The sequence below is a fragment of the Brassica napus genome, chromosome A1 (genome assembly GCF_020379485.1).
Source record: "Brassica napus cultivar Da-Ae chromosome A1, Da-Ae, whole genome shotgun sequence".
In the NCBI taxonomy this organism is placed as follows: Eukaryota; Viridiplantae; Streptophyta; class Magnoliopsida; order Brassicales; family Brassicaceae; genus Brassica; species Brassica napus.
The window spans coordinates 10,244,454-10,271,237 of NC_063434.1; the positions used below are offsets into that span (position 1 = coordinate 10,244,454).

General features: G+C 34.5%; 5 protein-coding genes across 5 annotated transcripts; 3 read left to right on the top strand and 2 right to left on the bottom strand.

Annotated features, from left to right (window-relative positions):
• The first annotated feature begins 3,406 nt into the window (after nt 1–3,406).
• On the top strand, nt 3,407–5,479 carry LOC106452999. Its single transcript, XM_048765972.1, has 10 exons — nt 3,407–3,638; nt 3,785–3,844; nt 3,942–3,981; nt 4,050–4,228; nt 4,329–4,367; nt 4,470–4,565; nt 4,717–4,777; nt 4,871–4,998; nt 5,083–5,174; nt 5,270–5,479. The coding sequence occupies exons 1-10, from the start codon at nt 3,591–3,593 to the stop codon at nt 5,382–5,384; spliced, it is 858 nt and encodes a 285-aa protein (XP_048621929.1). The 5' UTR covers nt 3,407–3,590; the 3' UTR covers nt 5,385–5,479.
• Nucleotides 5,480–12,474: 6,995 nt separating this feature from the next.
• Nucleotides 12,475–14,478, top strand: LOC106452980 (O-fucosyltransferase 30-like). The gene has a single exon (XM_013895196.3). It carries the CDS (start codon nt 12,653–12,655, stop codon nt 14,183–14,185), a length of 1,533 nt encoding a protein of 510 aa, XP_013750650.2. The 5' UTR covers nt 12,475–12,652; the 3' UTR covers nt 14,186–14,478.
• An 82-nt stretch (nt 14,479–14,560) lies between these two features.
• On the top strand, nt 14,561–16,576 carry LOC106452989. Its single transcript, XM_013895206.3, has 10 exons — nt 14,561–14,815; nt 14,962–15,021; nt 15,103–15,142; nt 15,211–15,389; nt 15,490–15,528; nt 15,631–15,726; nt 15,878–15,938; nt 16,033–16,160; nt 16,245–16,336; nt 16,436–16,576. Exons 1-10 carry the CDS (start codon nt 14,768–14,770, stop codon nt 16,548–16,550), a joined length of 858 nt encoding a protein of 285 aa, XP_013750660.2. The 5' UTR covers nt 14,561–14,767; the 3' UTR covers nt 16,551–16,576.
• Nucleotides 16,577–18,572: 1,996 nt separating this feature from the next.
• LOC125591525 (extensin-2-like) lies at nt 18,573–20,186 on the bottom strand. Its single transcript, XM_048765931.1, has 2 exons — nt 20,044–20,186; nt 18,573–19,737 (listed from the first exon to the last, which is right to left on the bottom strand). Exons 1-2 carry the CDS (start codon nt 20,122–20,124, stop codon nt 18,700–18,702), a joined length of 1,119 nt encoding a protein of 372 aa, XP_048621888.1. The 5' UTR covers nt 20,125–20,186; the 3' UTR covers nt 18,573–18,699.
• A 2,470-nt stretch (nt 20,187–22,656) lies between these two features.
• On the bottom strand, nt 22,657–24,808 carry LOC125591491 (extensin-2-like). Its single transcript, XM_048765849.1, has one exon. The coding sequence runs from the start codon at nt 24,603–24,605 to the stop codon at nt 22,788–22,790; it is 1,818 nt and encodes a 605-aa protein (XP_048621806.1). The 5' UTR covers nt 24,606–24,808; the 3' UTR covers nt 22,657–22,787.
• Between the last annotated feature and the right edge of the window lie 1,976 nt (nt 24,809–26,784).

The following is a 26,784-nucleotide window of genomic DNA, read 5'->3' on the forward strand; positions in this document are numbered from 1 at the left end:
GATAAAAGTAGAAGTTGCATTTCGAAGAAATGTTTTAGAATGCGTAGACTTCATTCTTCATATTTATATTTCTATTTAGAAGAAGATTATTGATTCTAGCAAAAATAGAATAACTTGTTTAACCTAGAATTCAATTTCCACCATGTCATTTTTTTATAGAAGATGACATCTTCTTTCTGTAGAACATAATTATAAATTTTATTTTAACAAGTTTTACAGCCCAAAAATTACCAGTATGTATTTATGGGTATTTCACCAATTGTTTCTATTTTTATAATGTCTTGATTCATAATTTTTTTATTTCATTAATTTTGATAAATGGAAAGGGTAATTAAGGCAAAAAATGGGACAAAAATTTTTAAACTAAGAGGATAAAGTATGTGTTTTTTTTCTATTTTGGCAAATTTTCCAAAATTTATAACGAACCCAATCCGGAATAAGAATTAATGTAAAATAAAAAAAAAACTTGAAAGTTAAATAAGGCTAATAGAGTCAATGACAACATCATATACTCTCTTATGTACTAGTTTAATGTTTGTATTAACTTACTATAGGTTATTCTTCTTGTTTAAATACATTTTTAATGTTTTCTTGATCATTAAGTGAAGTTTGTATTGTTATTGTAGAGTCATTGAAATTTTTTTGTACATATGTTATCATTTATATATTTTGGTTTGTGTGATCTATGAATTTTTAGTTGTTCAACCAATATAAATTATTATGGCTCATCATTTTTATCATGTAATTAATAATAAATAAACATTAAACCATCAATACATGCATCTTATATATACCCACAAAAAATTATGTACATGTTGCAGACCATATTTCATTTTTTCTTAAGATTTTTCATTAAACAGTTTAGTGTATTTGTAGGATTCTATAGTTCATTTTTGTTTAAGATTTTAAACAATTAACTTCTTTTTTTAATAGATTTTTTTCAATTTAATTAATTATATATTTTATCTTACACGTACGAACATATATTAATCATATTTTTACCTACTCATCTATGACAACAATATCATAATTTACAAAACAAATTACGACAGCATTATAAGATGTAGTAAGGATAATAAAAAAATCGAGTTCTATCAAGAAATTAAAAAACACTAATGTAATATTTTTCTTGTAAATAGTTTTGTGAAAAGAATATGAGGAAGCTTAAACCTAAATATAGATGTGAAATATTTTTAATTAAGTTCATAATTTCCTAAATATACAATTATCTATTAAAAAGAAAGTTAGTAATTTATAAAAAAAATACTTGGAGTACTTTTACAATTTTCTTTTGTTTAGGCTAAAAATATATATATTAATTGTGTTATAATTTGTAGTAATAATTTTACTTTTCTAAATATTTTAAATCTTAAACAAAAGAGATTTTAATCATATTTTTGACACATGCCATAATCTCAATTTTTATTGACACACGTCGTGATCATGTTAATTAGCAATTTTTAAAAACCAAATTTTATATAATAAAATAAGTTTGTTTTAGAATTATTACAAAGACGGCTTTATAGTTTTACTTGTTTTATGAAACTCTTGTTTAGTAGTTTTATTTGTACAAGAGCATCTAGAAAAATATATTATATTTTGAAGTTTCAAATTGTTATTATCCGAAAACAAAACTTCAAATCTAACTTTAAAAGTATTTGTATTTTATATTATGGTCTTTGTATTTGTTATAATTAATTTAAATCTATTAAAATTATAAATAAATATCATATATCCTTTATATACTAAATCACAAATCATCTAACCAATCAAAATTTGACATATAATTTATGTTTTTACAGTTGGTTCGTATTAACCAAAGCTTTCAGTGTTGATCTGGAGTGATATATGCAAGATTTGGTTAAGTTTTGCCGGTGGAATAGGGATAAGATCTGTCATGTGTCTTCAGGCCCGACTCTGGGCTAAAGCTCATAAAGCTAGGATTTTGGGCGCCAACTATGATATAAATTTTAGGGGTGCCAACTTTTATCAGTTCTTTTTGGTCTAGTGGCTTGAGATATTCAATTCCTAATGAGAGATGTTCGGTTCAATATATATTTTTGTCATCCTTTTTTCCTTTTTTTTTATAATAACTGAAAGAATTTTTTATTCCGTAGTGACCAGTCTTAGTTTCCCGTTTTATATATTCTTTTCATTAAATGATACTATTAGATTAGTCATATAAAATCAAATAAATCAACTAATTTCCTTTTCTATATCGATGACATTTATTAAGAGAATTGATTCATCTTTTTTTCCTCTTCATGTTTTTTGCTAGAACACTGATTTGTAACAGAATTCCAACAAATTCGACCGTACTCTCTTTTTCTATTGTCAATATATCTCTTACGTTTTACTGTTGGGTTCTAATACTATCTCATATGCTATTTTCTACCAATTATTTTTGTTTTCTGTATTTTTAAACTAAAAACATACATGAGGTTTATTGTTGGGTTCTAATACTATCTCTTCCACTCTCTCCTACTTCAACAAGGATTCAGTAAAGAAAAATTAATCTAAAACGAATTCAAAGTGATCGTTGTATTTACCAATACATGTCTTGTTCTGTTTTTCACTAAAAGTAAATTATTCTAAATTTTGCATTTATATAAAGTGTTGCTGAAAAAAAAAACAGTTAGGTGAATACAAGATGAACTAGAGTAATCTGAAACCAATGACATTATCAAATAACCTGTTAAATGCAGAAAAACACCAAAGAACCGTTGTTTTATTAATATAGTAGATCAATTTATGAGTGTTTTTGATGAAATTGTTAAGCGCATTATTTTGTTCGTGCGCTTTAGAGCATCTCCAATGTATATCTTTATATTTTTTTTTTAAAATAGAGATCTCTATTATAGAGGTGGATTTGTTCTAATGTATGCCTCTATAATAGAGTTCCTCTATTTTAGAGAAAAATATAGAGGAATCCTACTTTTTACTTCTATATTTAGAGATGAAAATAGCAAATCTGTATATTTTCCTCTATAAATAGAAGAACTCTATTATAAAAGTATACATTGGCGCAAATCCACCTTTATAATAGAGTTTTTCTATTTTAGAGGAAAATATAGAGATAAAAATAGAGGTAGGTTGGAGATGGTCTTAGGCGCCATACTACTCCAGACCGGCATTGTGTGTCTCTCCATTTTGAGGTTTTGTTGATGAAAATATATGCTTTGTGTTGGTTTGGTTATATAGGAAATTGTCTTTTGTTTCAGTTCTGTAAGTTTTGTTGAGGCTTTTGTGAATGGATTTTGTTTGTGGTTGCACCAAGATTTGTAAACCAATGTTGGTTGAACCGGTTTTGATCACCAAATCAGTGGTTTGGGTGAGAAAAAACGGAAGCAAATTCAACCGGGTTTTAAAAGTTACGTCAGTTGTAAATAGGTAGCCAATGAGATGCAACCACGTAAGCAGAATCAACGCATAGCTCCACGTGGAGTGATACCATTAAGCGAATTGAATCGGTCGCTTGTTGGGTCCCCCGTCGGTCACATCCACCGCGAACAGTTGGACCGAAGTGTATATTTGTGGATCTGCGATCTGATCGGTTTTGCATCAACGCGCGACGTTATCTTATCACCGCCATGGCTGCTCCGTTTTTCTCTACTCCCTTTCAGCCTTATGTCTATCAGGTTTTCTTCTAAGTCTCCTTCTTGATACTAGGCGCACGATCCAAGCTAATCTAGTTTTGTGATAGTCACAATAATTAATAGTGAATTATCAATATTAATTTTGTATATGTAAGGTTATCATCTCACAAGTGTGTTATTTGATGCAGAGTCAAGAAGATACAGTTACACCTTTTCAAATTCTGGGTGGTGAAGCACAGGTTGTTCAGGTACCTGGATGAAACATTAGTTTGGTTTTCTAGTCTGCGCAATTTTGTGTTTATGTTCTGTATCCTCAAGTTCTTGTAACCTCGTTTTTGTTGTCAGATTATGTTAAAACCACAGGAGAAGGTCATTGCTAAGCCTGGTAATTTCCACTCTTTTTTCAGCATCTTCTTTATCTCTATTTATAGCTGAATTGATATGGTGCTGTAGGTTCAATGTGCTACATGTCTGGTTCCATTGAGATGGAGAATACTTATACCCCTGAACAAGAAGTTGGTGTTGTACAGTGGGTTTTAGGCAAGAGTGTTAGCAGTGTGCTTCTTCGCAACACCGGGCAGAACGATGGTTTTGTCGGTATCGCTGCACCTTCTTTGGCTAGGATACTCCCAGTTAATGATCCCCTAGCTTGCCATGATTTTCTTCCTTATTGTTATTACTAACTATGATGCTTACTATACCTTCTTATGTGTTTTGGTTCTTTACGTGAAGATTGATTTGGCAATGTTTGGTGGGGACATCCTTTGCCAGGTAGATATCTAGCTCACGAACCGTCAATTTATTATTGATATATTTATGTATTCTCCATAGACCAACAATCAATGATGTGACCTTTTCTTTCATGTTATGTAGCCAGATGCATTTCTCTGTTCCGTCCATGATGTGAAAGTGGTAAACTCTGTTTACCAGAGACATAGAGCTAGAAACATTGCTGCGGCTGGCGCTGAGGTAATGAAAACAACACATTGCAACGGCCTTTGACACACTTTATTCAAAACTTATTTACATCTTTCCTAGTTACTTCGTTTAGATGCCACTATGAGAAATTATCTATGTATATATATATCTCTGGCCTTAACTCACGTAATTGTTGTTGTAGGTGTTTCTGAGACAACGGCTATCTGGCCAGGGACTTGCTTTTATTACTGCCGGTGGCTCTGGTATGCATCTAAGGTTTCTCTCAACTTAAGGCCTTTTACCCACCCCACCCCAAAAAGAAACCAAAACTGATCCTAGTTCACTTGCTTCATAAGTTGTACAGAAAAACCTGGAGGTGGGAGAAGTTCTCACCATTGACGTTTCTTGCATTGCCGCTCTCACTCCCTCCATCAATTTCAGAATCAACTACCATGCTGCACCTGTAAGACGGGCAGTGTTCGGGGTACGTTTGCTTCTTTTTGTTTTCCCTTCCTAGCAAAATGATCTTTACTCACGTCTCTACAACCTTCTATATTTTACCAAAAAGGGTGATAACGTAGTAACAGCGACGCTGACGGGACCAGGCATTGTGTTCATCCAAAGCTTACCGTTCCATCGACTCTCCCAGCGAATCGCAAGGTCAAAAGATCTATCTCTCCTCTTGGTTGGCTTTTATTTTATAAGGACGAACTATTCAAAAATTAGACTCACAAAAGTGATTTGTTCTTTTATAGGTCGGTGACTTCCCCAAACATGAGGGAAAATCCACGATTTTTAGTTCAAATAGGATTATTCTTGTTCCTTGCGTACGTTGTAATTGCATCTTCTTTGATCCTTACCGAAATGTGAAACATAGACTTCCTTTCGTTTTCTTTTTTTTTCTGCTGCTGTTGTTGCAGTAGATTGGACATGTAATACATACTTTTAAAAGCATGTTTAGTGGATGTCTGAAGCAAACAAACCACACGGCAGGAAGATTTCAAGAGTTCATCAATCTGACATGAACAAACACGTAGTTACCATTTTTGGAAGTTCCGCAAAACTATGATGGAGGGTAGTTTAACGGGTACACAACACAAACCTGAATTTTATCAGCCAGAAAAACACTCCAAAGATTACATCTAAACAAAATCTCTCGATATTTTATATTATTTTAAATATAAATTAGATTTTGATCCGCGTGTCCGCCCAAGGGTTATTTTTAAAAATATAATCCTATTTGTTTTCGCGTTATTTTTTAATAATATGATGCTATTTGTTTTTTTTTATGTCACTATTTTGGGTTGGACAACAAACTTGAATTCGAAGAACCGAACCGATCCCTATCCGAATAAGTAGTACCAAATCCGAACAAAAATTGATTAAATATCCGAATTATTCAAAATTTTGGTATTTGAAGAAATGAAACCTAATCCGATCCGAACCGAAGTTCGTTTTGGTATTTAATTTTTTTTAATATAAATGATGCATACAAATTATAAATTAATTTAAAATTAAAAATAAATAACAATCAATTATTATAGTATATTTACTTTAGAAATATTTATATCCGTGCATGAACACGGACTAGTAGTAACAAAAACATATACATATATAGATTTGTAGATATTTTGGCTACTATAATTGCGGTGCGGTGCAGTGCGGTTTGTAAATATTCGGAGCCATAATGTTTTTTTTTGGTTCGTTTAGGTATTTGAGATTTGAAAAACCAATAAAATAGGGTATCAAAGCGAGATGTAGTTAAAAGAGCATATATTGTGTAAATGTCGATTTTTCTCTTTTAATTTCAACTACTAAATTAAACATAATATCATTTGATAGGTAGGACTGGTCTGAAAATTTTAGTTATCTAATCTTTCTCGCATTAACCATCATCATATGAAATTTGATAATCTATTTTATTGGTCACTAAACTCAAGATGAATAAAAAAATAAGTAAAACAAAATAGATCTATTTTAAATATTTAATTTATTCACAACTAAAATAAAACGTAAAATTTTATTGTTTTTACTATTTTTTATTATTTCATTTACGAATTATATATTTATTTACTATTAAAAATCATAAGATAACTAAAATAAGAAGAATAAACTAAAACACAACACAAAATCTAAACCTAAAACCTCAATCACAGAGAAAAGAAAAAATCATAGTTACGCTGACTCAATAAAGGTCCTGAGCATAAAGGAGATCAAGAACGAAGACTAACTTACCTCACCTTACAATAGAGTGTCTTGGCCAGGAAAAGCTTGGGTCAGAAAATGGTAGAAAATAAAATCTGAGATAAAATAATTTCTCAAACAAAAAAGAGTGTGATCAATCATCAACGCAAAGAACCAAGAAAGCGGGCCAGAAGAAGAATAACCACCGGAAGGCCAAAGTCACCCCGAAGCTTGAAGACACATACCTAAAGCACCGGAAACACAACAACCTGCTAAGAGGTAAGAAGGTTACAAAATAAACAAGTACAAACAAGGCGTACATGCCAGCGAAGAACCACAAAGCTCTGGATAGAAATGACCAAACCTTCAAAATACTAACTGCTCACACATATACCAAAGGAAAGAGGGGAAAATGAAACAATCGGAGGGAGTGAGAATGAAATCCAACCACCGAGAAACCAGAGCCCAAATTTGAGACTAGAAACAACCTTAGAAGCCAGCATAGCATACACGGAGAAAAATACTATCCAAACTTGGAGTGGCAAACATGGCGAAATGGAGAGCCACCAAAGATGCGAACATCGATGAAATTTACAACGAAATGAGAGAACATAGAGGGAAGGGGAGATAAAACGAAATTAGCAAAACATAGAGTCGTGTTCGAGTTATGAAAGAGAGCATAGAAGTCATATCGCCAAAAACCAAATCTTGAAAACCAACGCGAGCAGGAACTACCGAAGGCAAGCCAAAGATTAGGAAGACAACATCAAAGACGACTAACTCTGACCCAACCCACAGAGATGCAGTCCCTAACATCAGCCAAAATCTAAAGAAGCATAAGAGCATCCAATATTGACCAGAACATCCTACAACTCCTTAAAATAAAACCACACAACTAGAAACTCATAAACCCAATCTACAAAAAGTACTAGATAATCTCACAGGAGAAAAAGGCGTGGAAGAACAAGAGCACGGAGATGAGTCTTTTTATGGTGATTGTGAGAAGCACTGCACACCGAAAAGGTAAACAAAATACATAGATGGTGTCGGCTCAAGTTCAAAGTATGGGGAGAGGGAAGAAAACATTTTAAAAGAATAATGTTCAAAATTTTGAAAAAAATAAATAAACTTTTGTCCCTGAAACTGATAATTTTAAAATCAACAAATGCCTAAATGCAAAGTTATTTAAATTCAATATGCTTTACACTAGAGACTTACTTTACCACTAACAAGTACTACTATAAACACCACAACACATTATTGAAAAAACAAATACAAAATATATTAGCCTATAACCTATTATTACATATAAGACAATAAAAATACTAAATTTGCTCTTAACAAATAAAGACAACCACATAATTATTCATCCAAAAAATAAAATTGACAAGAATAAAATAAGAGTAATTCTTGGGTTCACCCCCTAAGGTGAACCTCTAGGTTCACCAACCAATAGAATTTCATTATTTCAAATTTGATATCTTCTAAAAAAGGAAACAAAATATTGTCAAGTTATATTATGTTTTTAAAATAAAAAGGTAAAAAAAATAATAGTTACAAAAAAAAAGTTTTTTAAAAAAAAATATTATTAACGTCGTCAGCAAAATACTAAACCCTAAATCCTAATCCCTAAATCCTAAATCCTAATCCCTAAACCCTAAATCCGAAACCCTAAACCCTTGGATAAATCCTAAACCCTTGGGTAAATCCTAAACCCTTGGATAAATCATAAACTCTAAATCAAAAACACTGAACACAAAAATCATAAACCCTTGAATGTTTTAGCGTTTAGGGATTAGGATTTAGGGTTTCGGATTTAGGGTTTAGGGATTAGAATTTAGGGTTTAGGGATTAGGATTTAGGGTTTAGTATTTTGCTGACGACGTTAACAATATTTTTTAAAAAAAAACTTTTTTTTTGTAACTATTATTTTTTTTACCTTTTTATTTTAAAAACATAATATAACTTGACAATATTTTGTTTCCTTTTTTAGAAGATATCAAATTTGAAATAATGAAATCCTATTGGTTGGTGAACCTAGAGGTTCACCTTAGGGGGTGAACCCAAGAATTACTCATAAAATAATATTCCGTGCGGACACACCTCTCGTATAAAAGTAAAGTGGACCTTTTTTGACAACGTTCAATTTTCAGCCAATTGTAACATTTACAACGAATAATTGGTACACTAAATCCAAATGATAATATTGTTGATGTTTCATATTTTCTTTAACTGAATAGATATTTCTTGATAACCTCCATATGTCGGATGTGGTGTATTTTAGGGCCTTCTCTTCTATATTGTGGTGGAGGAGATGGTGGTGCCCAGTAATATGGGGAATTCTTTTTGGTGGATATGGTGATTTGGTTTTATGGACTGGGGAATATTTCTGTGTTGTTGGGGGAGATTCATAAGATTAAGCTGCAGCTATGATGGCGCTAAAGACCACAACATATATAAACCATGCAATGCCCTAATCCCATAATTTTGGGGGATCTCATTCTACCCGTAGCTGCTCTATTTAGTTTCTCTTCTTTGTTATGATATAGTTCAACGTGAAGTCCATTGATATATAGTCGCTTTTTGTGTAAAAATACTTGAAGTACTTTTACAATTTTCTTTTGTTTAGGCTAAAAATATATATTAATTGTGTTATAATTTGTAATAATAATTTTACTTTTCTAAATATTTTAAATCTTAAACAACAAGAGATTTTAATCATATTTTTGACACATGTCATAATCTCAATTTTTTATTGACACACGTCGTGATTATGTTAATTAGCAATTTTGAAAAACTAAATTTTATATAATAAGATAAGTTTGTTTTAGAATTATTACAAAGATGGGCTTTATAATTTTACTTGTTTTATGAAATTCTTGTTTAGCAGTTTTATTTGCAGAAGAGCATCTAGAAAAATATATTATATTTTGAAGTTTCAACTTGTTTTTTTTTTGTCATCAACTATACATATTCATATTGATTCTGTAAACCAAACCGGGTGATCTGCATCCATGTGAATGACAAAAGACGGTTGCTTCCTAGCATTGCGTGCTAGACTATCCGCCTTTGAGTTTTGCGTCAATGGTACATAGATAAGCTCTGATCGGGTGAAAAACTCTTTCAGGGACTTGATGTCTTCCAAATAACTTGCAAAAGCTGGCCGCTCCTCTGGTTTCGAAACCATCTTCACCAATTGAAAACAATCCATTGCAAACTTAACCTGAAATTGACGTAAATTCGTCATACATTCCATTGCCCATAATAACGCCTCCATCTCCGCATGAAGAGACGAGAGACTAGCCCGAACATTCCTTGCCCCCATCAATCCATCAAACCCTACCAAAGTACTGAGCCAACCTTGTCCTGAGAAATTAGAACCTTCTTTCCACGAACCATCTGTAAAACACCATCTTCGAGGAATTGATGGTAATATTGTATTTATTTGTGGAGCCGTTCCCTGAGCATTTAAGACTTGTGCTTCAGCCCATAATGTCGACTCCGTTTCTGCCAGTTTAAGCGTATCCAAGGGATCCATATCCAAATTACTGAAAACTTTATTATTCCTGGCTTTCCAAATGTACCAAAGTATCCAAGCAAACTGATGATCCTCCATCTGCGGGAGGACTCTCCAAAATAGATGATCCATATTTGTGAAGAGTGCTTTTGTTGGGAAAAAAGCTGGGTTTGCTGGTATCTTCGAAAGCGCCCAAACCTGAATAGCTGGAGGACATTCAAAAAACACATGATTTATCGATTCCTCATTAGCTCCACACCTTACACAACAAATATCCCCCTGAATCCTCTTTGATTGTAAATTCTTCCGCACTGCTAGACACCATGTCACTAATTGCCATAGGAAATGTTTAATCTTTGGTGGACAACGTATTTTCCAACAGAAAGCCTTTAAAATATCAACCATGGGGCCAATCAGTAATGGTGGTCTTTCTCTGTCTGGATAGATCCTCTCAACCTGATACCCTGATTTGACCACATATTTCCTGTTTTTTTGTAAAATGTGATCCATCTTTATCTATCCGCTGAGTCCTGCTCAATGAAATGCTTTCTATAAGTTTCGAATCTTGGGGATCCACCAAAATCCGAATTGCCTCCAAATTCCAAGTACGCGAAGCAGAGTCAATGAAAGACTCGACTTTAATATCCGGATATAAGTTGTGTTGAATTTTATTAGCTGATCTTGAAGTTTCAAGTTGTTATTATCCAAAAACAAAACTTCAAATCTAACTTTAAAAGTATTTGTATTTTATATTATTGTTTTTATATTTGTTATTGTTAATTTAAATCTATAAAATTTTTATAAATAATTATCAGATATCTTTTATATACTAAAACACAAGTCATCTAACCAATCAAAATTTGACTTATAATTTATGTTTTTACAAATTTTTTTTAAAAAGTGTTAAAATAAAAAATAACTGTAGGCAACGGTTGCTGAAAAAAAAAACCCATCACCCACAAACTTCCCTTCTCAATTCTTATAACCACACAAAAGAGGTGTCTCAGTTTGTCATGGTTTAACTATTTTTACAAATATGTTTTTTATAATATTAAGAGTCTATTGTATATCTGTTTTTGTATTACCATTTGAATTTCATAGTTGGTGTTGACTACAAAAAGAGGCGATGGAGAAGTATCTCAGAATGCAAATTCAACCCAAAAAAAATCAGAATGTGTTTTCTTTCACCATGTAATTTATCTATTTGATCTTTATAAAAGGCTTCAGATTCCAAGAAAACTTTCGAACCAAATTGTGAATAAAAGTTTGATTTTTATATTTATTTTAATTTCAATTTTTTGTTATATTAAAATAAAATTATATTTTTGTTGACAAAAAAAAATTATATTTTCCAGAACACTAGAATTTGATTACAAAATAATTTTAATGCAAACAAAAACTGCAAGGGGTGATGATACTAGTATATGAATATTAAAGAAATATTAATTAATAAAATTTACACTAAAATATAAAATTTTACATAGAAGTACATAATTAAATATTGAATAACATATATGTAAAATATCAAATTATTCTATAAAACTATTTCCGTAATACTTCATATATGATCAATAAATTTTTTTTTTGATAAGCTCTATCGGCTGATCCGGTCGGTCCTGAAAGGAACACAATTAATGCTACATGGTGGACCGATTATTTGTTATGGCCTAAACCATTTAGGCCAAATGTCAAGCCCAGACGGACCAAATAGTGATAAAAGTAAAATGAAGCTTGAAAATTATCTTTACAAAATGAAGCTTGAAAATTATTTTTTACAGAAGTAAAATTTAAATTATAAAAAACAAATTTGAAATATGTGAGATATAAAATTTTTAAGAATTAAAATGATAAAAGACAAAATATTTTAGAATCATAAATGTGATGTGTAAATAGTAAAGACTAAAAAATAAGAAACTTCAAATTCATATTTTTGAAGTAGTGAAACTCCATTTTAAATTCTTTTTTGAAAAGCAAAAAAATTTCATATAACCGAGGTTTTTTTGTAGATGCTCTAAAACTGTATTTTTTTCAAAGATTGTCTATAATTCTACAACTATTGCACTATCGAAGATTTTCTGTAATGTTTTTTTTTTCAATCTGTATAAGTATAACTGATGCGATCTTTAAGATCCTAGAGGTCCTATTCTTACAAAGTATCACTAGTATTGATCAGGGTCGGCTATGAGATTTAGGGGCCATAGCCAATAAGTTTGTTACGAAGATGTTCTTGTTCCTGCTAATTTATTACATTTTTCATTTCGGTTCATCATTCAAAATCATAACCACAAACGTACAGTGGTTTTGGGGCAAAGTAAGACGTGGCTTAGCCTAAAATCCAGAAAACGCAGCGTTTTATCGGAATCTACACACGAGCAAAACCATAACACAATGATGGCGTCTCAGTCAGAAATCTCAAGCAAAGAAAAAAAAAGAAAGAATGAACAGCTTCTTCAGTCCCAGTAGAGCAGGCCCGAAGCCATGGCCGAACAGGAAGAAGCAAACCAACAAATCCGCCATCTGTCTCTGCTCCGTCTCTCTACTCGCTGTCCTCTTCCTATCCGTCTTCTTCATCACCTACTCCGAGATACCCAAATCCATCTTCTCCATCTCCTCCGCCTTCTCCGGATCCGTCGAATTCCCTCAATGCAGATCCGAGGTACTCTCACGAGCCCTCCTAGGCCAGAGCTTTCTCCTGTACGCTCCCCACAGCGGATTCAGCAACCAGCTGTCGGAATTCAAGAACGCTGTCCTGATGGCGATGGTTCTGAATCGGACGCTGGTTGTTCCTCCCGTTCTTGATCACCACGCTGTCGCTCTCGGTAGCTGTCCGAAGTTTAGGGTTTTGAGTCCGAGCGAGGTGCGTGTCTCGGTCTGGAACCATTCCGTTGAGCTGCTTAGGTCTGGAAGGTACGTTTCGATGGGTGATGTTGTAGACATTTCGTCTCTCGTATCGTCTTCCGCTGTTCGAGTTATTGACTTCAGGTACTTCGCGTCGCTTCTCTGTGGTGTTGACTTGGAGACTCTGTGTTCTGGTGAGTTAGCTGAGCAGTCTCAGGCTTATGAATCGCTGAGACAGTGTGGGTATTTGTTGTCCGGTGTTCGTGGTAATGTAGATGGATGTTTGTATGGTGTTGATGATGATTGTAGAACCACTGTTTGGACGTATAGAAACGGAGGCTCTGATGGGAGGTTGGACTCGTTCCAGGCGGATGAGAAGCTTAAGAAGAAGAAGAAGATAAGTTACGTGAGGAGGCGGCGAGATGTGTATAAGGCTCTTGGACGTGGATCTGAAGCTGAGTCTGCGGCTATTCTTGCGTTTGGGAGTCTCTTCACGGCTCCGTACAGAGGGTCTGAACTGTATATTGATATAAAGAAGTCTTCTGGTGTTCCGGAGGTGAAGTCTTTGATTGAGAAGGTTGAGTTTCTTCCTTTCGTTCGAGAGGTAATGAGCGCTGGGAAGAGGTTTGCCACGGGAACGATTAAGGCGCCGTTTCTCTGCGCGCAGCTTAGGTTGCTGGATGGACAGTTCAAGAATCACCAGGGGAGTACGTTTACGGGTTTGAACCAGAAGTTGGAGTCTTTGAATTTGAAGAGTCCTGGTCCGGTTCATGTGTTTGTGATGACGGATCTTCCTGAAAGCAACTGGAGTGGGACTTACTTGGGTGATATGTCTAGGAACTCTACGAAGTTCAAGCTCCATTTTCTAAGGGAAGAAGATGAAGCAGTAGTGAGAACAGAAAAGGAGCTTGCTTCCGCTGCTCACGGACAGAAATTTGGGTCGATTCCGATGAGTCTGGACAGTATAAAGAAGATGCAGAAGCATTGTTCGCCTCAGAAAGTATCAAATGTGCAACTATACGTAGAGGAAGCTGTTTGCAGCTGTGCTTCACTGGGGTTCGTTGGGACTGCAGGGTCCACTATAGCTGATACTGTAGAGATGATGAGGAAGTTCAATGCTTGTAGTAGTTGAACTCAGACTGCATTTCTGTGATTCTGGTTTCGGTTGGTTCGTATTAACCAAAGCTTTCAGTGTTGATCTGGAGTGATAGATGCAAGATTTGGTTAAGTTTTGCCGGTGGGATAGAGATAAGATCTGTCATGTGTCTCTCCACTTTGAGGTTTTGTTGATGAAAATATATGCTTTGTGTTGGTTTGGTTATATAGGAAACTGTCTTTGTTTCAGTTCTGTAAGTTTTGTTGATGCTCTTGTGAATTGATTTTGTTTGTGGTTGCACCAAGATTTGTAAACCAATGTTTGTTGAACCGGTTTTGATCACCAAATCAGTGGTTTGGGTGAGAAAAAACGGAATCAAATTCAACCGGGTTTTAAAAGTTACGTGAGTTGTAAATCTGTAGCCAATGAGATGCATCCACGTAAGCAGAATCAACGCATAGCTCCACGTGGAGTGATACCATTAAGCGAATTTAATCGGTCGCTTGTTGGGTCCCCCGTCGGTCACATCCACCGCGAACAGTTGGACCGAAGTGTAAATTTGTGGATCTGCGATCTGATCGTTTTTGCATCAACGCGCGACGTTATCTTATCACCGCCATGGCTGCTCCGTTTTTCTCTACTCCCTTTCAGCCTTATGTCTATCAGGTTTTCTTCTAAGTCTCCTTCTTGATACTAGGCGCACGATCCAAGCTAATCTAGTTTTGTGATAGTCACAATAATTAATTGTGAATTATCAATATTAATTCTGTATATGTAAGGTTATCATCTCACAAGTGTGTTATTTGATGCAGAGTCAAGAAGATACAGTTACACCTTTCCAAATTCTGGGTGGTGAAGCACAGGTTGTTCAGGTACCTGGATGAAACATTTGTTTTGTTTTCTAGTCTGCACAATTTTGTGTTTATGTTCTGTAACCTCGTTTTTGTTGTCAGATTATGTTAAAACCACAGGAGAAGGTCATTGCTAAGCCTGGTAATTTCCACTCTTTTTTCAGCATCTTCTTTATCTCTATTTATAGCTGAATTGATATGGTGCTGTAGGTTCGATGTGCTACATGTCTGGTTCCATTGAGATGGAGAATAATTATACCCCTGAACAAGAAGTTGGTGTTGTACAGTGGGTTTTAGGCAAGAGTGTTAGCAGTGTGCTTCTTCGCAACACCGGGCAGAACGATGGTTTTGTCGGTATCGCTGCACCTTCTTTGGCTAGGATACTCCCAGTTAATGATCCCCTAGCTTGCCATGATTTTCTTCCTTATTGTTATTACTAACTATGATGCTTACTATACCTTCTTATGTGTTTTGGTTCTTTACGTGAAGATTGATTTGGCAATGTTTGGTGGGGACATCCTTTGCCAGGTAGATATCTAGCTCACGAACCGTCAATTTATTATTGATATATTTATGTATTCTCCATAGACCAACAATCAATGATGTGACCTTTTCTTTCATGTTATGTAGCCAGATGCATTTCTCTGTTCCGTCCATGATGTGAAAGTGGTAAACTCTGTTTACCAGAGACATAGAGCTAGAAACATTGCTGCGGCTGGCGCTGAGGTAATGAAAACAACACATTGCAACGGCCTTTGACACACTTCATTCAAAACTTATTTACATCTTTCCTAGTTACTTCGTTTAGATGCCACTTTGAGAAATTATATATATATATATATATCTCTGGCCTTAACTCACGTAATTGTTGTTGTAGGTGTTTCTGAGACAAAGGCTATCTGGCCAGGGACTTGCTTTTATTACTGCCGGTGGCTCTGGTATGCATCTAAGGTTTCTCTCAACTTAAGGCCTTTTACCCACCCCCTCACAAAAAAAAAAAAAAAACTGATCCTAGTTCACTTGCTTCATAAGTTGTACAGAAAAACCTGGAGGTGGGAGAAGTTCTCACCATTGACGTTTCTTGCATTGCCGCTCTCACTCCCTCCATCAATTTCAGAATCAACTACCATGCTGCACCTGTAAGACGGGCAGTGTTCGGGGTACGTTTGCTTCTTTTTGTTTTCCCTTCCTAGCAAAATGATCATTACTCACGTCTCTACAATCTTCTTTATTTTATCAAAAAGGGTGATAACGTAGTAACAGCGACTCTGACGGGACCAGGCATTGTGTTCATACAAAGCTTACCGTTCCATCGGCTCTCCCAGCGAATCGCAAGGTTAAAGGATCAATCTCTTTTCTTGGTTGCCTTTTATTGTTTAAGGAAGAACTAACTATTCAAAAATTAGACTCACAAAAGAGATTTTCTCTTTTACAGGTCGGTGACTTCCCCAAACATGAGGGAAAATCCACGATTTTTAGTTCAAATAGGATTATTCTTGTTCCTTGCGTACGTTGTAATTGCATCTTCTTTGATCCTTACCGAAATGTGAAACATAGACTTCCTTTCCTTTTTTTTTTTTTTTTTTTTTCCTGCTACTGTTGTTGCAGTAGATTGGACATGTAATACATACTTTTAAAAGCATGTTTAGTGGATGTCTGAAGCAAACAAACCACACGGCATGAAGATTTCAAGAGTTCATCAATCTGACATGAACAAACACGTAGTTACCATTTTTGGAAGTTCCGCAAAACTATGATGGAGGGTAGTTTAACGGGTTACACAACACAAACCTGAATTTTATCAGCCAGAAAAACACTCCAAAGATTACATCTAAACAAAATCTTTCGATATTTTATATTATTTTAAATATAAACTAGATTTTGATCCGCTTGTCCGCGCAAGTGTTATTTTTTTAAAATATGATGCTATTTGTTTTCGCGTTATTTTAAACAAATATGATGTTATTTGTTTTTTTTAATCACTATTTTGGGTTGGACAAAAAACTTGAGTTTGAAGAACCGAACCGATCCCAATCCGAATAAGTAGTACCAAATCCGAACAGAAAGTGATTAAATATCCGAATTATTCAAAATGTTGGTATTTGAAGAACTGAAACCTAATCCAATCCGAACCGAAGTTCGTTTTGCTAATGCACGGGCGTTGTTTTGTTTTTAAAATTAACAGAAATGTTATTTTTGAATTATATAATTTACAATAGAAATAAATTATATTGTGAAGGTTATGTTTAATAGTAATTAGACCATTATAAGTGGACAATCTCTCAAACTTAGGATTATTATAAATTTCTCAAAATTATTTAATTATATAATTAAAAAAACATGTTGCTTTAGAGTTTCTAAACTGTTGACCGAAATCTCTTCCCAATGGGAGTTATATATGAAGTAACAAATTTTAGGAGAAATCTCTTCTAAACATGTTGCTTTAGAGTTTCTAACCATTATGCAGTTTTTGCCATGTCTAGAGAGCATAAATTGAAAAGGATATAATAAAAGGTTCATTGAAAATAATTTTACTAAGCAAAAATAATAGGGTTTGTAGTTTCACTAACCCGGGCTTAACCTTCATCTCCTACCTTGAATGTTTTTTACAACTATTGTCGCAATCGTTTTGTCAGAATATATTTTTACTCGGATCTAGAATTGTAGATATGGGAGTGTGGATATGATTTTTTTTTGTTTGGAACATGTGTGGATATGATCATTAGAAGTTTTTAATCTATCTCGGTAGAATCGTAGAAACTAAGATTTTACTAAGAACCAAAGGAGTAGTTGCAAGAAATTTAGGAATTTATTATTTTGATATAAATTTATAGCATCCTTAGTTTTCTAGAAAATATTAGCAGTTTGAAAAGTTAGAAGATCGTGGATACATAGTTGAGAAATATTAGGAATTTTTCTATTTTATATAGCAAACAATAAATAAAATTACGGATGTTTTTTGATTTTTTTAATATTTGTGTTTTTTTTAATTATAAATTACTTGCCACCTGTCAATATTTGATTGACGGTGTGACTTGTGCTTTAGTATATAAGGGATATATTCTATTGTTTATAGAGTTTTTTAAAAATTAAAGCACATAATAAATTTTAATTTTTTTAAAATAATTTAAATTGGTTATCCAAATCCGAACCGAATCCTCAAAGATCTGAACCGAACATGAAATTCCAAAAAGACCTAAAAACGAACCCGAACGCCCATCCCTAATCACTATTATATATCCTATATGTGTCATCATAGGTTACAAAAATATGTGTTATCATATAATTAATCATATTTTATACGTACCATCAAATAATTAATCTTATAATTAATAATATTTTATACATACAATCATATAAATAATCTTATATATTATATTTTTAAATTCAATGTGAAATATAAAACCATATTTTAAGTTGGTGTTTGAAATTGGGCTTTGTATTGTATTTTTCTTATATATATTGAAATTGTTTTTCTAATGGTTATTGGAAAATATGCTAATAAAAATCAAATTTTGAATATATGTATATTTTAAAATATATTTTTAAAATAGGTGCATCCAAAAAGTAGCCAAATTTTAGTGGTATTATAAAACCATAAAATAGAAGAGGCAACAACAACGGAAAATCAAAAGACAATTTCATCAAATAAAACAATAGCAATGAATCATGTTGCTTGTTAAAGAAACAATTTAAAAATTAGTAGTAGGGCATTTTGTAGACATATGGTGGAGGTGGTGGAGACTTGTAGGAAACTTTTGGGGAAGGCGAGTAGTATGGTGGGGAGCTGTAGACATATGGCGGTGGTGGAGACTTGTAGTCAACCTTTGGCGAAGGAGAATAGTATGGTGGAGGTGGTGGGGAGCTGTACACGTATGGCGGAGGTGGAGACTTGTATTCGGCCTTCGGGGAAGGAGAATAGAATGGTGGAGGTGGTGGTGAGCTGTACACGTATGGCGGTGGTGGAGACTTGTAGTTTACCTTCGGGGAAGGAGAATAGTATGGTGGAGGTGGTGGGGAGCTGTAGACGTATGGCGGTGGTGGAGATTTGTAGTTTACCTTCGGGGAAGGAGAATAGTATGGTGGAGGTGGTGGGGAGCTGTAGACGTATGGCGGTGGTGGAGACTTGTAGACCATCTTTGGCGAAGGAGAGTAGTATGGTGGAGGTGGTGGGGAGCTGTAGACATAAGGAGGAGGAGGAGACTTGTACTCTACCTTCGGAGAAGGAGAGTAGTATGGCGGAGGTGGTGGGGAGCTGTACACGTATGGTGGTGGTGGAGACTTGTATTCGACCTTAGGAGAAGGAGAGTAGTATGGTGGAGGTGGTGGAGAGTTGTAAACGTATGGTGGTGGAGGAGACTTGTACTCTACCTTCGGGGAAGGAGAATAGTATGGTGGCGGTGGTGGAGAGCTGTATACATATGGCGGTGGTGGAGACTTGTAGTCTACCTTCGGGGAAGGAGAGTAGTATGGTGGAGGTGGTGGGGAGCTGTAGACATAATGCGGTGGTGGAGATTTGTATTCGACCTTCGGGGAAGGAGAGTAGTATGACGGAGGTGGTGGGGAACTGTAGATATATGGTTTTGGATGTGGTGTATATTTAGGGCCTTGTCTTCTATATTGTGGTGGAGGAGATGGTGGTGCCGAGTAATATGGGGAATTCTTTTTGGGTGGATATGGTGATTTGGTTTTATGGACTGGGGGATATTTCTGAGTTGTTGGGGGAGATTCATAAGGGTAAGCTCAGAGCCGGGCCTGAGCCCATTTCTATGAAACATTTGAATGGGGCCCCAACATTTTAAGGGCCCCATTTTTAAAAAAAATTCTATATATTAGTTTTTTTAAAAAGTTTTTGATATAATACACATCAAAACATAACTTTTGAATTTATATATTTACATATAATTGTTAAAAAGATTAAATGAGTTATATTATAGTGTGAAATTATATAAGATATGTATGATTTGTTTTATTTAAATGTAATTATTTGATTGTAAAAAAAAAAATTGAATGGGGCCCCAATTTTTGCAGGACCGGCTCTGGGTAAGCTGCAGCTACGATGGCGCTAAAGACCACAACATAAACCATGCAATGCCCTAATCCCATAATTTTTGGGGATCTCATTCTACCCGTAGCTGCTCTTTTTAGTTTCTCTTCTTTGTTATGATATAGTTCAACGTGAAGTCCCTTGATATATAGTCTCGCTTTTTGTGTAAAGTTTATATTATTCTCCCCACTTGGTTTCGTGTGTGGCACTTCCAACACATTTAGACGACGTGCTTAAGTTGTTTATTTTAAGATGGTGATTTGTTGAGCATAAGAAATGGTCCAGATTCTTTGGCAACTTTCTATTGTTTTAAGAAATTTGTTTGCTTATTTTTTATTTAGGTCCCAAGATTAGTGAAAATGAACAAAGTGCATAACTGGTGATTATTTTAGACACAAGTAAAAAAAATAATTTGTTTATCAAATGAATGTGGGGAAAGCGAAGATTATTCCATTATTACCAGTAACTTTTTATCATAAAATCAAATACTTTTACATATTTTTGTGAATGTTATAACACAAACTATAAATAAAAAACTTGAAGTCATGGGAACATCTCCGGCTACACTTCTGTTTTTATGAACATTTTGACGAGTATGTTCCATGTCTAGTTTTTTTTTTTGAAAAAATGTTCCATGTCTAGTTGTATTCAGTCGATTGTTTGGTTGCTTTTATATCATCAGCACTCTCCATATGGATTCCTCATCTGGCTTTTATCTACCAGTAACAGTTTTAAATAGATCATATATAATACACATATATGTAAAACGTACATGCATGTTGTTTTCCTAAAGGAAGTGATCGATAAAAACTATTCTTATTAATTGTTTAAATCCTAAGAGAAACAAAATTTTCGTTTATCATTCATGTATGTTAGACACAAATTCATATACTATATGTGGACAAATAGTCATATCGATACATACAATTTACCAACGTCGTTTCATACATGATCTAGGGTTTATCCTTATTATTTGTACTTTATTATTTTCAGATGAAAAATAATTATTTACACTCCATATAATTTTTTATTCTTGCAGTCTAAAGATGAATGAATAATGCTGGCAGCAAATGGTGGTGAATCATTTTAGTAATTTAGACCGACCAAAATAAATACATGCATCATCTCATTAAAACTCATTAGCGCGTCCTTTAGAATTTTATATCACAAATTGGCAATGTCTATGGGATGCTCTTCGCTTGTGTTCATTCATATATACCCTCAATATTACTAAACCTAACTAATCCATCTTCAATAGGCGCACTGGAAATCCATAGTTACTCCTAGACGCAAAAACAAAGATGTAACATATCACATTTACCATGTAATTAATTATATTCTAATTTGAGCTATGCACCTGAAATTTTACTACAGTGAAAAGTCTATATACTAATAATGGTGGGACTATAATATTTTAATAATTTGCAGACTTATTAATTTAGAAAAAATCTATTTTTTAAGATTTTTTTATATTAAAATTTTAAAATAAGAAAATATTTGATTGTATTAATTAAAATTTTTGAAATGGTATTTTCGTATAGCTTTTACGTATATAAAATATGTTTCAAAGACTTTAATTTTCATTTTAGATATAATTTTACTAAAGATCATCAAAATATATTGAAATCAACAAATTGTATTTTATCACAATGTCTTTTTATTGTGAAAAACAAAGAGATTCGCCTAGTTTTTGTTTGTTGTTAAAATGTAAAATTTATTGATCAATGAATAATATTAGGAATTTACAATAGGTTATGAGAGGCTATAAGAACTATAAAAGAAAAAAATATACAATGAATGTAAAAAATGAATTTCAAGATCATGTGAGCTAAGCCGTAACTTCGAACCACCGACACATCAAGCCTGTAAACTTGTGGTCAGCCTTATATCGAAGAGAAGTAATCCTATTTTGCATAGCCTTATTAATGATCCGAACCACATGTTCCACTGTCCGAAACCCCGTTTGGTGTCTTCTCTCATTCCTCTCTTTCCAAAGATTCACCTACTTACAAAACAGTCGTAGCTAAATATAAAAATAAAGTCGATTTTTATCGACAAAGTTAAATTTCAGGAAATTGTTACATTTTCAACAAATAATTTATAAACCGAGGGATTCCAAATATTAGTATTGTTAATATTTCCTCCAATATCTACCGTCCTTGAAATTTATTGGGTAGTCGGCTACCAATCCGACCATATTTAATTGTGTAATTGAGGCTATATATTTTGGTTAGATAAAAAGCATTCAGAATAAACAACAACATCAGTTAGTGAGGCGTAAAAAAGATCTATAAAATTCTAATACACATATATGGGTTTTGGATTTAATATGCACTACAATAGAATTATGTCAAGAATGTTTTATTTCAATTCAGCTTAATTACTCAAAATTATCTTGCTGGTGCACAGATTATTTCACTAAAAATAAAACTACAAGCATACATCAACAATTTTTCAATGTTTCACCAATATGAAACTAATGAACAGAATTCCATATAAAAATGACTAAATTTAATTTAAATGCTAATTATTGGATAGGAAAATGTAATTATTTCAAATTTAGAGTGAGTTTGAACAACATCTACCAATAAATAGGTGCATCCAAAAAGTAGCCAAATTTTAGTGGTATTATAAAACCATAAAATAGAGGAGGCAACAACAACGGAAAATCAAAAGACAATTTCATCAAAAAAAACAATAGCAATGAATCATGTTGCTTGTTAAAGAAACAATTTAAAAATTAGTAGTAGGGCATTTTGTAGACATATGGTGGAGGTGGTGGAGACTTGTAGGAAACTTTTTGGGAAGGCGAGTAGTATGGTGGGGAGCTGTAGACATATGGCGGTGGTGGAGACTTGTAGTCAACCTTTGGCGAAGGAGAATAGTATGGTGGAGGTGGTGGGGAGCTGTACACGTATGGCGGAGGTGGAGACTTGTATTCGGTCTTCGGGGAAGGAGAATAGAATGGTGGAGGTGGTGGTGAGCTGTAGACGTATGGCGGTGGTGGAGACTTGTAGTTTACCTTCGGGGAAGGAGAATAGTATGGTGGAGGTGGTGGGGAGCTGTAGACGTATGGCGGTGGTGGAGATTTGTAGTTTACCTTTGGGGAAGGAGAATAGTATGGTGGAGGTGGTGGGGAGCTGTAGACGTATGGCGGTGGTGGAGACTTGTAGACCATCTTTGGCGAAGGAGAGTAGTATGGTGGAGGTGGTGGGGAGCTGTATACATATGGCGGTGGCGGAGACTTGTAGTATACCTTCGGGGAAGGAGAGTAGTATGGTGGTGGTGGTGAGCTGTAAATGTATGGTGGCGGTGGAGACTTGTAGTCAACTTTTGGGGACGGAGAGTAGTATGGTGGAGGTGGTGGGGAGTTGTAGACGTATGGAGGTGGTGGAGACTTGTACTCTACCTTCGGAGAAGGAGAGTAGTATGGCGGAGGTGGTGGGTAGCTGTAAACGTATGGTGGTGGTAGAGATTTGTATTCGACCTTAGGAGAAGGAGAGTAGTATGGTGGGGGTGGTGGAGAGCTGTAAACGTAAGGTGGTGGTGGAGACTTGTAGTCTACCTTCGGAGAAGGAGAGTAGTATGGTGGCGGTGGTGGAGAACTGTATACGTATGGCGGTGGTGGAGACTTGTAGTCTACCTTCGGGGAAGGAGAGTAGTATGGTGGAGGTGGTGGAGAGCTGTAGACATATGGCGGCGGTGGAGACTTGTAGTCAACTTTTGGGGAAGGAGAGTAGTATGGTGGAGGTGGTGGGGAGCTGTAGACGTATGGAGGTGGTGGAGATTTGTACTCTACTTTTGGTGAAGGAGAGTAGTATGGTGGAGGTGGTGGGGAGTTGTAAACGTATGGAGGTGGTGGAGACTTGTACTCTACCTTCGGAGAAGGAGAGTAGTATGGCGGAGGTGGTGGGGAGCTGTAGACATAAGGAGGAGGAGGAGACTTGTACTCTACCTTCGGAGAAGGAGAGTAGTATGGCGGAGGTGGTGGGGAGCTGTACACGTATGGTGGTGGTGGAGACTTGTATTCGACCTTAGGAGAAGGAGAGTAGTATGGTGGAGGTGGTGGAGAGTTGTAAACGTATGGTTGTGGCGGAGACTTGTACTCTACCTTCGGGGAAGGAGAATAGTATGGTGGCGGTGGTGGAGAGCTGTATACATATGGCGGTGGTGGAGACTTGTAGTCTACCTTCGGGGAAGGAGAGTAGTATGGTGGAGGTGGTGGAGAGCTGTAGACATAAGGCGGTGGTGGAGATTTGTATTCGACCTTCGGAGAAGGAGAGTAGTATGACGGAGGTGGTGGGGAACTGTAGATATATGGTTTTGGATGTGGTGTATATTTAGGGCCTTGTCTTCTATATTGTGGTGGAGGAGATGGTGGTGCCGAGTAATATGGGGAATTCTTTTTGGGTGGATATGGTGATTTGGTTTTATGGACAGGGGGATATTTCTGAGTTGTTGGGGGAGATTCATAAGGGTAAGCTGCAGCTACGATGGCGCTAAAGACCACAACATAAACCATGCAATGCCCTAATCCCATAATTTTTGGGGATCTCATTCTACCCGTAGCTGCTCTTTTTAGTTTCTCTTCTTTGTTATGATATAGTTCAACGTGAAGTCCCTTGATATATAGTCGCTTTTTGTGTAAAGTTTATATTATTCTCCCCACTTGGTTTCGTGTGTGGCACTTCCAACACATTTAGACGACGTGCTTAAGTTGTTTATTTTAAGATGGTGATTTGTTGAGCATAAGAAATGGTCCAGATTCTTTGGCAACTTTCTATTGTTTTAAGAAATTTGTTTGCTTATTTTTTATTTAGGTCCCAAGATTAGTGAAAATGAACAAAGTGCATAACTGGTGATTATTTTAGACACAAGTAAAAATAATAATTTGTTTATCAAATGAATGTGGGGAAAGCGAAGATTATTCCATTATTACCAGTAACTTTTTATCATAAAATCAAAAACTTTTACATATTTTTGTGAATGTTATAACACAAACTATAAATAAAAAACTTGAAGTCATGGGAACATCTCCGGCTACACTTCTGTTTTTATGAACATTTTGACGAGTATGTTCCATGTCTAGTTTTTTTTTTTTGAAAAAATGTTCCATGTCTAGTTGTATTCAGTCGATTGTTTGGTTGCTTTTATATCATCAGCACTCTCCATATGGATTCCTCATCTGGCTTTTATCTACCAGTAACAGTTTTAAATAGATCATATATAATACACATATATGTAAAACGTACATGCATGTTGTTTTCCTAAAGGAAGTGATCGATAAAAACTATTCTTATTAATTGTTTAAATCCTAAGAGAAACAAAATTTTCGTTTATCATTCATGTATGTTAGACACAAATTCATATACTATATGTGGACAAATAGTCATATCGATACATACAATTTACCAACGTGGTTTCATACATGATCTAGGGTTATCCTTATTATTTGTACTTTATTATTTTCAGATGAAAAATAATTATTTACACTTCATATAATTTTTATTCTTGCAGTCTAAAGATGAATGAATAATGCTGGCAGCAAATGGTGGTGAATCATTTTAGTAATTTAGACCGACCAAAATAAATACATGCATCATCTCATTAAAACTCATTAGCGCGTCCTTTAGAATTTTATATCACAAATTGGCAATGTCTATGGGATGCTCTTCGCTTGTGTTCATTCATATATACCCTCAATATTACTAAACCTAACTAATCCATCTTCAATAGGCGCACTGGAAATCCATAGTTACTCCTAGACGCAAAAACAAAGATGTAACATATCACATTTACCATGTAATTAATTATATTCTAATATGAGCTATGCACCTGAAATTGTACTACAGTGAAAAGTCTATATACTAATAATGGTGGGACTATAATATTTTATTAATTTGCAGACTTATTAATTTAGAAAAAATCTATTTTTTAAAGATTTTTTTATATTAAAATTTTAAAATAAGAAAATATTTGATTGTATTAATTAAAATTTTTGAAATGGTATTTTCGTATAGCTTTTACGTATATAAAATATGTTTCAAAGACTTTAATTTTCATTTTAGATATAAATTTACTAAAGATCATCAAAATATATTGAAATCAACAAATTGTATTTTATCACAATGTCTTTTTATTGTGAAAAACAAAGAGATTCGCCTAGTTTTTTTTTGTTGTTAAAATGTGAAATTTATTGATCAATGAATAATATTAGGAATTTACAATAGGTTATGAGAGGCTATAAGAACTATAAAAGAAAAAAATATACAATGAATGTAAAAAATAAATTTCAAGATCATGTGAGCTAAACCGTAACTTCGAACCACCGACACATCAAGCCTGTAAACTTGTGGTCAGCCTTATATCGAAGAGAAGTAATCCTATTTTGCATAGCCTTATTAATGATCCGAACCACATGTTCCACTGTCCGAAACCCCGTTTGGTGTCTTCTCTCATTCCTCTCTTTCCAAAGATTCACCTACTTACAAAACAGTCGTAGCTAAATATAAAAATAAAGTCGATTTTTATCGACAAAGTTAAATTTCAGGAAATTGTTACATTTTCAACAAATAATTTATAAACCGAGGGATTCCAAATATTAGTATTGTTAATATTTCCTCCAATATCTACCGTCCTTGAAATTTATTGGGTAGTCGGCTACCAATCCGACCATATTTAATTGTGTAATTGAGGCTATATATTTTGGTTAGATAAAAAGCATTCAGAATAAACAA

Coding starts and splice junctions, on each gene's coding strand:
- LOC106452980 (XM_013895196.3), top strand. CDS start 12,653: ATGAACAGCTTCTTCAGTCCCAGTAGAGCAGGCCCGAAGCCATGGCCG.
- LOC106452989 (XM_013895206.3), top strand. CDS start 14,768: ATGGCTGCTCCGTTTTTCTCTACTCCCTTTCAGCCTTATGTCTATCAG. Junction 15,143..15,210: donor GAAGGTCATTGCTAAGCCTG/GTAATTTCCACT, acceptor ATGGTGCTGTAG/GTTCGATGTGCTACATGTCT. Junction 16,161..16,244: donor TAAGACGGGCAGTGTTCGGG/GTACGTTTGCTT, acceptor TTTATCAAAAAG/GGTGATAACGTAGTAACAGC.
- LOC125591491 (XM_048765849.1), bottom strand. CDS start 24,605: ATGAGATCCCCAAAAATTATGGGATTAGGGCATTGCATGGTTTATGTT.
- LOC106452999 (XM_048765972.1), top strand. CDS start 3,591: ATGGCTGCTCCGTTTTTCTCTACTCCCTTTCAGCCTTATGTCTATCAG. Junction 3,639..3,784: donor TTCAGCCTTATGTCTATCAG/GTTTTCTTCTAA, acceptor TATTTGATGCAG/AGTCAAGAAGATACAGTTAC. Junction 4,229..4,328: donor CTTTGGCTAGGATACTCCCA/GTTAATGATCCC, acceptor CTTTACGTGAAG/ATTGATTTGGCAATGTTTGG.
- LOC125591525 (XM_048765931.1), bottom strand. CDS start 20,124: ATGAGATCCCCAAAAATTATGGGATTAGGGCATTGCATGGTTTATGTT. Junction 19,738..20,043: donor CCATCGTAGCTGCAGCTTAC/CCAGAGCCGGTC, acceptor CTCTGAGCTTAC/CCTTATGAATCTCCCCCAAC.